We start from the raw sequence: 12,158 nt of genomic DNA, 5'->3' as shown, positions 1-12,158 counted from the left end.
AACAACAACAACAACAACAACAACAACAACAACAACAACAACAACAAACAAAAACAACAAAACAACAACATAAGAGGACATATGAAAACGAAGAGTTCTGGGGGTAAATTAAAAGTTACATGCTCAAGAGTGTCTCAATAATGTAGTAATATTTTCCAAAGGGAGTAATAGGAAGAAATCGAATCTGAGAAATTAAGGGAAGCGAAGGCAAAGGAGTAACATATTTCTCCACTAAAGCGCAATAAAACTTTATTATCAGGTGTAAATCGCGGATTAAACTTCGAAAATAAATATGTATGTACATATTTTTAATAAGGAAAGAAGTAGAAACGAATGTTAACTGGAATAATGACACCAAAACCAGAACAATTGTATTGTGTCTTCGCTTTATGTGCTGAAGCGCCTTGAAGAAGACCATAATCGATAAGCAACAGTGAAAAGATCTGCCATAATTGGAATCAAGAGGACTATGGACCACTTCTACGCTCGTGCTTATCGCAATACCGTTATGTCCGGTAAGCTAAGGGTCACGTTCTTTAAGTACACTTTCAGCTATTGGCAGTCTAAAAAGCTTTCGAGTTCATTCTGACACGAAATTGTCACTGCATACCTATGCTGAGTTTGAGTGAAACATTTCCCAACCCCCATCTTATCGTAGGAAGACTGGGCAGGGTGTAGTGCTAGAATCATGGATCTGTGAACACGAAATACAAATTGCTCATCATTCTTTTCTATTAGACGTACCACGTAAACAATACAAAGACAAAATAGGAATTATATTCTGATTTTCGATCATATGGTTGTCAATATCATTGGGCTTCCGCACAAGGGAGTAATAAACCTTATGTAAGGTGTCGTGCGGGAACAGCTTCCTGTAAAATCCTGTAAATTCCTACTATTCGTACTGCTGCTGGAACGCAACTGCTTGGCGTTCTGAATTTTGTAATTTATGGAGTAGGTACCAACTTCTTGTACGTAGAAATATTATCATACACAGATAAACGTGTGGCATGAAAGACAAAAAAATAAAATAAAATTTCCAATAAAACCATTTTTTCGCACATGAAAAACAAAAACAAAGATTGTGCAAAGAAACATTTTGGCTTTCCCTGAGTACTGGCGACATGTTAACAAATAATCTGTAAAAGAATATGTGCAATCATATAACAACAATAGATAAATATTTAAGCTTTTTTCGAAACTGAGATTTAATCAGGTACATGATAGGTGTGTATTCAGTAAATGTGCAAACATGACTCACCTGTGCCATTTGCGGCTTGCGATTAAAGTCCCGTGGATCCATACTATTGGCATCCAAATAAATGACCAGATTACAAAGCAAAACTCCATCGCGTAGCGTCAAGGCAAGTACCCGTATTTCGGAATCTGGCCAATTCGCTTTATGATCGGGTGGTATTATTTTGCAGCGTGTCAGCCAGGCAACACACTCACGCCACAAATCACTGTTTCCACCAGCAATACCACCGCCGGCGGCACCCAAGACGCCACCACTACCACTGCTACTATTTGCCGCCATGGCCATGGTATGAATGTTGTGTGGACTACAGATTTAAGTGAATATTTGTTGCTAAATGCTCCTTGAGCAAGCTGCTCTTGCGCTGATTAGCTGATAAATGCGTACACTTTATTCCAAAATTATATTGCTGAGGTTAAAAATATGCTAGGTCTATGTGTACGGATGCGCGCGGGATTTTATATTGAACTATGATGTAGGACAATATAACTATGAACAATAAAAAGATGTAAGTTCTATACAATTTATGGAAACAATTTACATAAATTCTTTTACAGAAAATCGTATTAGTGTCACAATTCTTTTTTGCCATATAAGCGCGCCACCATTGACAGCCAAGCCATATGAGCACATATGCAGTTATTAAACACAAACATAAAACACACACACGAACTTGTATCTGCGGACGCACAAAAAATACACGCGGCTATACATACGTACGCTATGGAATTGCACGGTCTTCTATACGCTTTCAACAAATCATCACATAAACAATTATTGCCTTTTCTCTATAGTAATAACAATATTTGCTCGCGTTCGCACATCGTATATTTGCAAATTTCTTTTAATTAATAATAATTTGAAAGTATGTATGTTGAATGCCCACATTTATCGCCACAGATCTCATTGAATACTTTCGTTTTTTTTTTCTTGTTCTGCGTAAATATTTCTGCAGCGCTTTGGTAGTGTTTCATGGGCGTGCTCTTCTGCTTTTGCCTGGCGTCAGTGGAATTGGAAATAATAAGAAAAAAGACGGCGACGGCTGTTTCCTTCACTACAGCCTATTGGGCATTGGATTTCATTGAGGCTGTTAACAAGGACGGTCACACTTTCAACGCAACAAATTGTTGTTTTCGGAGCACAGAAAATATGTCCCTTGATTATTCACTACACACAGAAACTATTTTCCTTATTCACAAATGAATCAATTACACTCAACCGCTGCTTGCGAATTTTATTTATCCTCTGAACACGAAAATACTCCAAGCTCCTTGCGTCCTGTCAGCGCAATCATCGAAGCAGCAATTTGACATTTGGCGGCAGAGATGGAGCTTCGGAGTGTTGCCACACTTGTTGCGCCTATAAGTGAATCAAAGGCACAGGGGAAGAATATGAACCAAAACTACATTTTAAATTATAGCGTCATTTGTACGAAATTAAGTTTGTTAGTTATTATTTGCCAGTGTTTAACTGAAAGCCATTTTAACCGTAATTTTTACGGGTTGGCGGTTGTTGGTAAATACAAAACGCTGGCAAGTTTCGTAGGCTACTTACGAATGTCATGCGATGCAATCATGCGATTGGGGCTTAAAGGGTTGCATTTATTTTGTTTTAGTGTTTCAGAATGTTCAAAAAAAAAGGTATTCAAATATTTTAATGCTACTTTGTATTCAAGTCAAATTGAGGTCCGATATATGATATGGTCGACAAAATTTCTATTGACTGAATTTTTAAATGCTACTTTTCGTTCATGTAAAATTTAGTTCGATATGATGGAAGCAAAATTGTATTCCCAAAAAAAATAAAAAATAAAAATATGATACCGCTGAACTTTCTGTTAAACTTACCCAATATACTGATCAAGTGTGAACAACTTATTAACGAAATAATTCGTATATGGTTGTTATCTTTATTAACCGACTTATAAAAAGGGAGAGGTTATCAGTTCGTCGGAATACTTTTTTTTTTTTATGTATGTTACCGCATAACTTTGGACCACGTCACGTTCGATAATTCTTTTTGCATCATAAAGGCAGTGTCTCAGAGGTGGTCCCATACTAATCTGATTAAGATCCGATGAGTGGATCATGAGATAGATATATATGTTTTTTTTATGAGAGTTGAAGTCGGTTTTTTTTTGCTAAAAATTATTTGTTTTTCAATGAGTTATCATACAGTGCTGTTCTTTATACATATAAGCTTTTATTTATATATTTATTGTAAGTGCGTGCAACTAATATTTTATTTTGAGTACATTAGAAAAAAATTCCAATTTACTGCTTTCTGATTTGGAAAAAAAAATGTATATATATATTTATATTCTGGAATAAAACGTAAAAATAACGATGTTTCAGGGAAATAAAATAAACTTCTTAAGCTGATTACAGTTATTTCTGCCACTAAGCGAGCGATTCTTAAGATTATATACATATGGATGTATATACTATTTTTCAGATTTCTGAATTCATTTGCATTTGTTCAAGGTAATTAATTATATGTATGCAGTACACGTCTCTTATGGAACGATCAGGCGTAAATACGAATATGTATTAATGAGAATAGTCACAGTATACTTAAAAGCTATAGATAATTAAAACATTAAGTGGAGTTAACAATTATTGCTATAGTAGTCCTTTATATACATACATATGATCGGCTATGTACATATAGATAGCATGTATCAAATATTTTATAAAAACGAATGTTTGAAAATTTATCCAATTCCGAAGCTCCTTAATTTGCATTACCATGTAAATGCGAAAGCAGCGATTCAATATCGTCCATTTGGAGTACTTCTGTAGTACCTGCAGAACTCTTTGTGGTTGGTTTCGTTGGCAGCGTGGATTTTGTCGCGGCGGCGGCAGATGTTGTTGGTTTTCTATAATTTAATGATACTTAACATAAAAAAACTTGAAGAATATAAAGAACACTTACGATAACAGTTTTTTAGATTCTTGTGTGCTGCTAGTAGCTGGTGCAGATATTGGTGTCGATGTTGCAACTGGTTCAATCTCCCTTGTACTGCTACTAGCATTTTTATCAATGTCAGTGCTGCTACCAGGCGTCAGTGTCGACGTTGTTGTGGCTGTTGCCAGAGTTGTTGTCGTGCTATGCACTACCCCCACCATGGCTACATCATCCTGATCACTGCTACAGGTATTTATACGAACCTTACGCTTTTTTGGTATATTTCGTATTTGCTGCGTTGCGGGCGATAAGTGGAATAGCATTAGATCATCGCTTACACGCCAAATATGTTTCTCATCCTCATCGAAAGCGACAACCATTTTGAAGTTTGTAAAATCTCGCCGCGGCAAAGGATTAGGTGGTGGCATATCAGGGCCATCGTAGGTAACCGATATGAAACGCACTGGATCCTCATCGGTGACTGTAACGAGTTCACAACCTTCCAAGGGATCATCCTCAGAAGTTTCGGTTGTAGCAGGTTCCATATTTGTTGTAGATGTTGGAGTCGCTGGACACTCTTCGATAGTTTGCACAGTCTCTCTCGTTTTCGGCGCAGTTGATTTCTGCTGCGCTTCGATATTTCCTTTTTGGACAGCCCATTTTTGCTTATCAGCGGACTCAGCTTTTTGCATTGGTTGGATTTCGGGCTTAGTTAATTTTGCCTTTAGAATATCAGCGGCTCGACTATCGCTTTCTGTGGTCATCCTTTTAGGTTTTGGCATATCTCCCTTTTTAACCGCAGCACTTTTTTCTGTGTTTTCTGGTGCGACTGATTTTTCATCTGGCAAATGTTTATTGGGTTTAGTTGGCTTTGTCTTAGATGCCTCAGTCTGATCCGCAACTTCCTTGGCTTTGGGAACGTCTGTGTTAGTTTTAGCTTGTTCAGCATCCTTGGCCAATTTCATGGATTCAAATGGTGTTTTGGATGTTTTAGTTGTTTTTCCCGACTGCTTTCCTTCTTCGGCTATATCAGCAGCGCTCTTTTTCTCGTTCTCTGTTTTATCACCGTTTTGGGTATTAACTACAGTCTCCTTAGCAGGCACCTTTTTTTGCGCTGAGGCTGTTTTTGGAACTTCCGCGTCAACTGGTTTTTGGATTGGGACCGTGTCTTCATGCGGCGCTTGTTCGATTGCAAGCCTCGCTGCTTCACATTGCATATTTTGCGTTGCCTCTTGACTTTTCGTTATTCTTGGCCGCCCTGGCGAGATTTTAATTCGCGCTCCTAGCAATGATTTAGCCGTAGTAGCCCTGGTCTTCATACTTTTGGTTGTTTTAAGTTTTTTTATTGGTTTAGTTTGAACTTCTTCTAGATCGTCTGCATTACAGTCCTTAGCCTTTGCATTCTTGATACCCTTTAAGCGCGGCGAAACACGTATTTTGCTACTCGTAGCTGCAGTTGTTGTTGTTGTTGTTGTTTTAATTTTTATTTTTGGCACCGGACTAATACCAGCACGCGTGTCTTCTGGGCTTCCATCGCTATCATCTCTGACCTTCTCTGCCAACTTACGAGGCGACTTCACTTCGTCGATTCGCCCTGCTATTTCAACCGCCTCTCCTGCTGTTGTGCCCTTGAAGCCAAGTGGATTACGTACAATTTTCTTGCGCCCAGCTCCCGAAGAGCGTGTTGACTTCAATACCGGTAATGCTTCAATTCGCAAGCATTGCCGTTGCTTGGCTTTCACCTTCGAAATCAGTGTCTTCAACGGCAAACGTTCAGATTTCTCTGTTAATTCATATGTTGTTGTTATAGATGAGGATGTTGTGGCGCTTGAAAAGAGCGTTGATGTTGCATTATCGTCTAGGGCACTTATCAGCGGTGCTATAGCAGATGTTCGCGTCTTCGGCTCACTCACCCTTGTTTGCTGAGACTTCCTCGCAGACAATTGCAGCGCTGTCAGCACTTCCATGGTACGTTTCTCCTCCTGGACGAGATGTGGCTCCAGCGTTGTTGATGTGGCTGCTGATAATGGAGACTTTGTTGGTTGACTCTTACCTTTCTCTCGCATCGCAGCAATCTTCCTTGTTGCGCTCAACGCTGCAGTAATACCACTTGGCGGTGTCGATGGAACGTTCGATCGTTTTTCCCGCCCCTGATTGGCGTCTCGTTTTAGTTTCTCCATCATACGTTCACGCTTCTGCTGCAGATCTTCCTCTAAGCGATTCTTTTTCTCGGCAGATTTCAGCGGTACAGTAACCTTAATTATGGTCGGTAACACGCGCTCTTGCGCATCTCTAGCTGAGTGTTGATCTACTTTGCTTGGTGTTAGCCAACTGCGCACCGGATAGCGCACTTCACCATCATTACCCACCAGCTGCGAGTTCTCTTCCTCTGTTACAGCCAACTTCTGCCACTCCTCATCTTCGGTGCTACTAATAGACGAAAGATTATCCAGCGATAAGCGCAGGTTATTGTCTGGCGATTTTTTCTGCTCTTCGGCCTTAGCTGTAGCTGTCTCTTTGAGTAATGCTGCACTCGAATCCGACGACGAGCTTGAGCTGGACGAGGAACTGTTCGATGAGGACGAAGAGGACGAGCTCGAAAATGTGCTAGATGAATTTGACGACTCTTCTTCGGCGCAAATTTCAGGCAATTCAGAGGCGAGCATGTAATGTGGATCGATATTTATAGACGCTGTCGCGCCTTCGCCATCTTCCGTGCCTTCGGCACCAAATGATTTTACACGTTTCAGTACTATCGGTTCAACTCTTAGCTTCTCAGCGGGTATTTCAACGCAAATGGCGTCCTGTTTTTGCTCCATGTGCAGTTCTGTCGTCTCCCTTTGGTCTTCGAATAGTAAATTTTTAACCTCTGCTGCATGGGATTGCTTTTCCTCTTCTTTTTGCTTCTGCTTTTGCGCTGAGTCTTTTAGAAGTTTGTCGAATTTTCGGTCCAAATCATCGGATTCATCAGGTTTATAGTACGAGCCACCGGAGGAGTAATCAGTCGCAGGCGCAACGCTGCGTGGTGTCACATCCCGACTGGAACCGAAAGGTGTGAAACGGATTCCGGGCGTTATTGCGCTCAATTGGGGTGTTTCTAGTTCACTTTTTGTTAAGGAACCAAAAAGATATGACGTTGAAAGAGGAATATCCCCTAATTTCAATGCAGGTGTGTCTAAAATGGGCACCGGCATGCCAGGCGTCGGCGGTACCTCACCCAATGTTGTAGGCGCCTTAAACGGCGTTTCTAGCAAGCAAGCAATATTGGCTGTGCGGCGATCGCGTTCGTGTTCCAAGCGATTTTCAGTCCTTTGCACAGTTGGTTTGCACTGTTCCTTTCGTTCAGTCCGATTTTGCAGCGTTGGGCTATCAGCAGCATCAGCAGGCGGATGTGTTGCCAATTCATCGGTGTCGCTGTCCGTACGTTCACTTCTCATTTTCAACAAGGATTCACGTTTATCTTTTTGTGGCGTCGGAATTTTAATATTGAACTCCATGGATCTGTCCTTAACCGTGCGCTTTTTCTCACGAGTTCTCTTTGATTTAATATCTTTTTCCTTGATTACAGCTTCCTCTACTGGCAGTTGGTCACTTTCATTGCCCTCTTTACTTTCGTCGACTTCCACACTGGCATTCAAACTAATTTTCCTTTCGTGATCTAGCAAAGCAAGCGCTGCCGCCTTTTTTCGCCTACGTTTTGAAACAACGGCCTTTTTTTGCCTCGACTTGCGCTTTTTTGCTGGGGTAGACCTTACTCTACGCGCAGACTTGGGTATTGACGCGTTTTGTTCAGCGTTTAACTGACGCAAACGAGAATCGAGGTCGCTAGTACTAGCATTTCGTAAGCGTAACCATTCTTCCATCATTTTGTCATCATTTAATTTTCTCTGATCGATAGTTTGCTCCTTGCCCTCAGTGACTGATTCTATAGGTTCAATCTTCTCTGTTTGATTTTTGGTTACCAACTTTAGCTCATCCGAGGACTTTGAAAGCCGGCGCTTACAAGCGCGCACTGCCGACCTACGAACCTGCTTGCGCTTTGGTGTGTCCGGGTGATCAGCGATAGTCGATTTCGAAGTAGCAGTTGCCTTAGGTTGAACCGCCAGAGAAACTTCTTTACTTTCTTTGAGGGATAGCTCCGTTTTAATGACGGTCTGGTTGCTGCTCTCCTCTGTTACAAACAAGGGAGGTACGCTGCAGCTATTGCTGCTCTCATTGGCGCTCACATCGATTGTGCCGTCTAGGCGTGGTAATATCTCCACATTTTTTATTATAGGTTTTTCTGGTACAACCGAGAAGTTTTCTGGTACTTCCCCGTCTTCTAAGAGTGCTGTAGTAGAAGCTACAGCATCACGCCTTGTAGAAAGTGGTGTGGCACCAGCTTTCGCAGCTATCCTATTGCCCTCCACCTTCGGAGAAAACGAAAGTGTACGTACATGCGATGTGCGCTTACGAGGCGTTGACAGGCTTTTGTACGCTTTTGAATTAACTATACCACTTGTGGAGGGCGTTTCACCATCCGCGTTTGAACGCACGTTTAACGAGGAGGGCGCTGGCCCATCCATAGTTTTCTTGCAGACAGTGCGGGGCGGTTGTTGTGCGCCTGGCAAGCGTTGCTCTTCTACGGTGATTGCTTTCTGAGCACTTGTCACGATAATAGAATTTGGTGGTAACTGGTCTGCTGATACTATAATGGGTTCCGGCAGAGGGATTTCAATACGAGAGCCATCCATGTTACAGATGTTGTCTGTTTGAAGTTGTTGTGTTACTGCCTCATTATTGACAAGAAATGGGAAATTGGCCAGCAACCCCTCGTCGGTAAGGAATAATGGAATTGTTAATTGACCTGTGTTAGCATCGAAGAAAACCTGTTTCAAATAATAAAAAAAGGTAAAGCACATATTTTCTCATCACCTTTTTCTGGTTAACACGCTTAATACCTGTTCGTCTCCAGTCGCCTCAGCTCCACTACTAGTCAGTTGGGTAATTAACTGATCAGCAGTGGTATTTCCAATACTTTGATCAGCAGAGGATGGCTTCTGTGCGCCGTCATTCGGATTCAAAACTATCAACTTTGATATGGAAAAATTTGGATCGATCAACGAACCAAACGAATTATTTGAGGTTAGCGCGGATAGCACTTGCGATTCTCCGGCATTGGCATGGCCACCACCGCTATGCGAGGTGCTAGCCGCTGCTACGGCAGTACGTATAAGAAGCGGTGTACGTGGAGTCGTAGTCGAAGCTGCAGTCTCGTGCGATATGGCAGCTAAGCAGGGCACATTCAAAGATTGCTGCGGTTGTTGTTGCACAAGAGTAAAAAGCTGTTGTTGTTGTTGTCCTAACAGAGGAGGTACAGTTGGCAAGCCTAGCTGCGATTGTAGTTGATTACTATCGATATGGCATTGTACGCCTGCCGAAACATTGGTCGATTGTACGGACGCTATAAAATATGTGATAATATATGCCGAGTTTCAAATTTATTCAATTCTTACCACCAACGACGTTTTCAATAATTGCATCGAATGCAGGATCTTTCTCGGTAGCCTTTAATATATCCTGGACCATTTGATCTAACATTTCATTTGAATTAATAATTTGCTGCTCCTCCGATAGCGTATCAGTGTTTGTTTGTATATTAGCAGCTGTGCTGTTAATGTTGGACAAAATTGCTTGCCCATCAGGATTTACGGAACTGCTGAGTGCTTGATTGATATTATCCACTAGCTTCATTTGAAAATGCGGGTTATCTAATATAGCTTGAGACAGATCCTGTGGGTGTACAATAAGTTTACATAGGTATAGATACATTTTTAAAAGAAATTATTGTTACTACCGGCACAGATGGTGTTAGAAATTTTCCTTTTACCGATATATTGCGTGGCGTTGACTCCTGGGTAGGCTTTTCCCTAATCGATAGATCTGATTCGTTATCAAGCACTTCTGCATCCTCTTCATCGGCACTCTCGTCTTCAACGCCATCATCAGTCTGCGTTTGTTCATCGCCAGTTGAGGATGCTGACTCCTTTTGAAGGCGTCGCAAATTATGTTTTTGCTTCGCACTAAGGTAGCAAAATGGTTCTAATATGCGACGTCTTTTCGTCGATTTGTTTTGCAAGGAGACGGGACTTTTACGCTCATCTGACGAGTATATTAAACATGTGCTGAAGATAAATATGTTATTTAAATATAAATTCGAAATTTTTTTGTTTATTAACGCTAACCGCTTCCTTTTTTGTTTATTTTGCTTTTTAGTTGTGTTCTCTTTATCCGATGGCACACTCGTGCTGGCCGCGGAACTACGTTTGACATCGCTTTTTTTAAGTGCACTGCTTTCGCTTTGCTCGGTTTTCAAAAAAGAATCTAAAGCCCGCTCGAGCAGTAAATTAACTTTTTCTGAAAGCTTGCGTTCGAACAATTGAAAACGCAGGCTGCTTGGTAAGGACGACACAAGCCGATCAACTGCAATAATTAAATCCCAATTAGTATTTGATTGCATTATCACATTATGCAATTTTGTAAATAGGACTGTACTTACCTGTACATGTAATATTTACATATTCACAAATTATATCCTCCAAATCGGGCCCGAAGGTATGTGGGGTATAGCCTTTTCTATAGGCTGAAAATTCCTGTTTCAGATGCGGTGAAGTTTTGCAAAACAAACGGGATGTGCGTTCTAAATTTTGTCGCTTCAAATAGCCTATCACATCAAAAGGGAGGGAAAATGAATGTTTGTAATCGCGGAGCCCCCAGGTGCGTATTTTAAAAGTCTTACCTAGCACAAGACGCGCAATGTCCGAGTGCAAGACAACAGCATCCATTTCACTTGATGAGTTTGTTTAATCGTTTTCACACAAAACACATACCTACTTCGTAGGTACTCCCAACAAAATCTATTCCTTTTGTTAAATACTTTTTATTTATTTCTGGAATACTTGTTTTTCTTTTATTGTGAGCTGCAAAAACTAATCAAAAATATTTTAGCACATTGATAAAAAGCGACGGAGAAAATTTATTTGGTTTTTACGTTGCCAGATAGTTCGATAAAAGTTTTGTTAGGGTTTTATGTACAATCTAATGTGGCCATCAGAGCAGACCCGTTGCCGTATGTGCCGGAGAGGTATGAAACTGACAGTTGCGTAAAGCCTGCTATACAGTTCAATGCGAGCGTGAGCTTTTTATTTTGAACAATATCTTCGTTATTACCTAACTTTTTACAATAGTGGATACATCAAAAGTTAGAGAATTAAAATATCTTTCAGAAGTAAAGAATAAAAACTAAGTATACGACGTAGCGTAGTGGTAGGTTGACGCAGACACGATCTAACTTAAGCTGAAATTAGGCAAGAACGTAAACCTACCGATACGTAAACCCGGGTCAGCTGACACGATCTGTCTTAAGGTGTTCTTACACGATATGTATTTGCATCTGTAAATGTGACTTTTTCAATACATATGTAATTGCATGCGTCTGTCAAATTCACAGTATGTCTGTCAAATTCACAATCTTTATTTAACTATTTAAAAATACGTTCTTTGAAAACGAATTAAACTAAACTGTGATGATGTGTGTCAGATAAAAATAGAAACACATCTATTTCATATGTACGTGCATCTGCTTTGTACAGAAACAAATATTCTTTGCCTTTACACGATATGCTGGCATGCGACATGTACACATGCAAATACACATCGTGCAAGAACACCTTTACCAGCCCATAGCGCAGAAATCTGCGGAATTTAGATTTTTCCGCGTCAGCTGATTTCATCCTTCTATAGATGGTTGCCACTTTGTCAGTTTTGCAGATGGTAAAAAAGTCATAAGTTCCTATTCAAAATACGTTTAAAATATTTGAAATTTACTATTGAAAAAGGTTTTTTGTTGAAAACTAAGTACTTTATATTTAGCTACGATCTATTATAAGACGAAAAAATTTAGTTGAAAGGGAATTTCATGAAAAGGCATTGATGAGTTGCATCACTGTAGTAAGCA

General features: G+C 40.4%; 2 protein-coding genes across 4 annotated transcripts in view; both read right to left on the bottom strand.

Annotated features, from left to right (window-relative positions):
* The window catches only part of LOC118733882 (protein vav), a 386,101-nt gene extending 383,514 nt beyond the window's left edge, over positions 1–2,587 (bottom strand). The window contains exons 1-2 of one of the 3 annotated variants that reach the window (XM_036463508.1): positions 2,468–2,550; positions 1,262–1,744 (exon numbers count right to left, since the gene is read on the bottom strand). In XM_036463508.1, the coding sequence (XP_036319401.1) occupies positions 1,262–1,543 (282 nt within the window). In that variant the 5' untranslated portion in view covers positions 1,544–1,744; positions 2,468–2,550. Of the gene's footprint in view, positions 1–1,261 lie in introns of all 3 variants that reach the window. The other 2 variants (XM_036463512.1, XM_036463507.1) reach the window with 2 other exon arrangements.
* A 929-nt stretch (positions 2,588–3,516) lies between these two features.
* On the bottom strand, positions 3,517–11,189 carry LOC118733881 (serine-rich adhesin for platelets). The gene is made up of 8 exons (XM_036463506.1): positions 10,941–11,189; positions 10,701–10,865; positions 10,387–10,624; positions 9,999–10,326; positions 9,658–9,934; positions 9,103–9,605; positions 4,190–9,030; positions 3,517–4,133 (listed from the first exon to the last, which is right to left on the bottom strand). Exons 1-8 carry the CDS (start codon positions 10,984–10,986, stop codon positions 3,989–3,991), a joined length of 6,543 nt encoding a protein of 2,180 aa, XP_036319399.1. The 5' UTR covers positions 10,987–11,189; the 3' UTR covers positions 3,517–3,988.
* Positions 11,190–12,158: the final 969 nt, after the last annotated feature.

This window comes from Rhagoletis pomonella, unplaced genomic scaffold (assembly GCF_013731165.1).
Source record: "Rhagoletis pomonella isolate Grant_MI unplaced genomic scaffold, Rhpom_1.0 Rhpom_scaffold_00002, whole genome shotgun sequence".
Classification (NCBI taxonomy): Eukaryota; Metazoa; Arthropoda; class Insecta; order Diptera; family Tephritidae; genus Rhagoletis; species Rhagoletis pomonella.
Note: the sequence above shows the minus strand (reverse complement) of the source record. Positions and strands in the feature narration are given on the sequence as shown.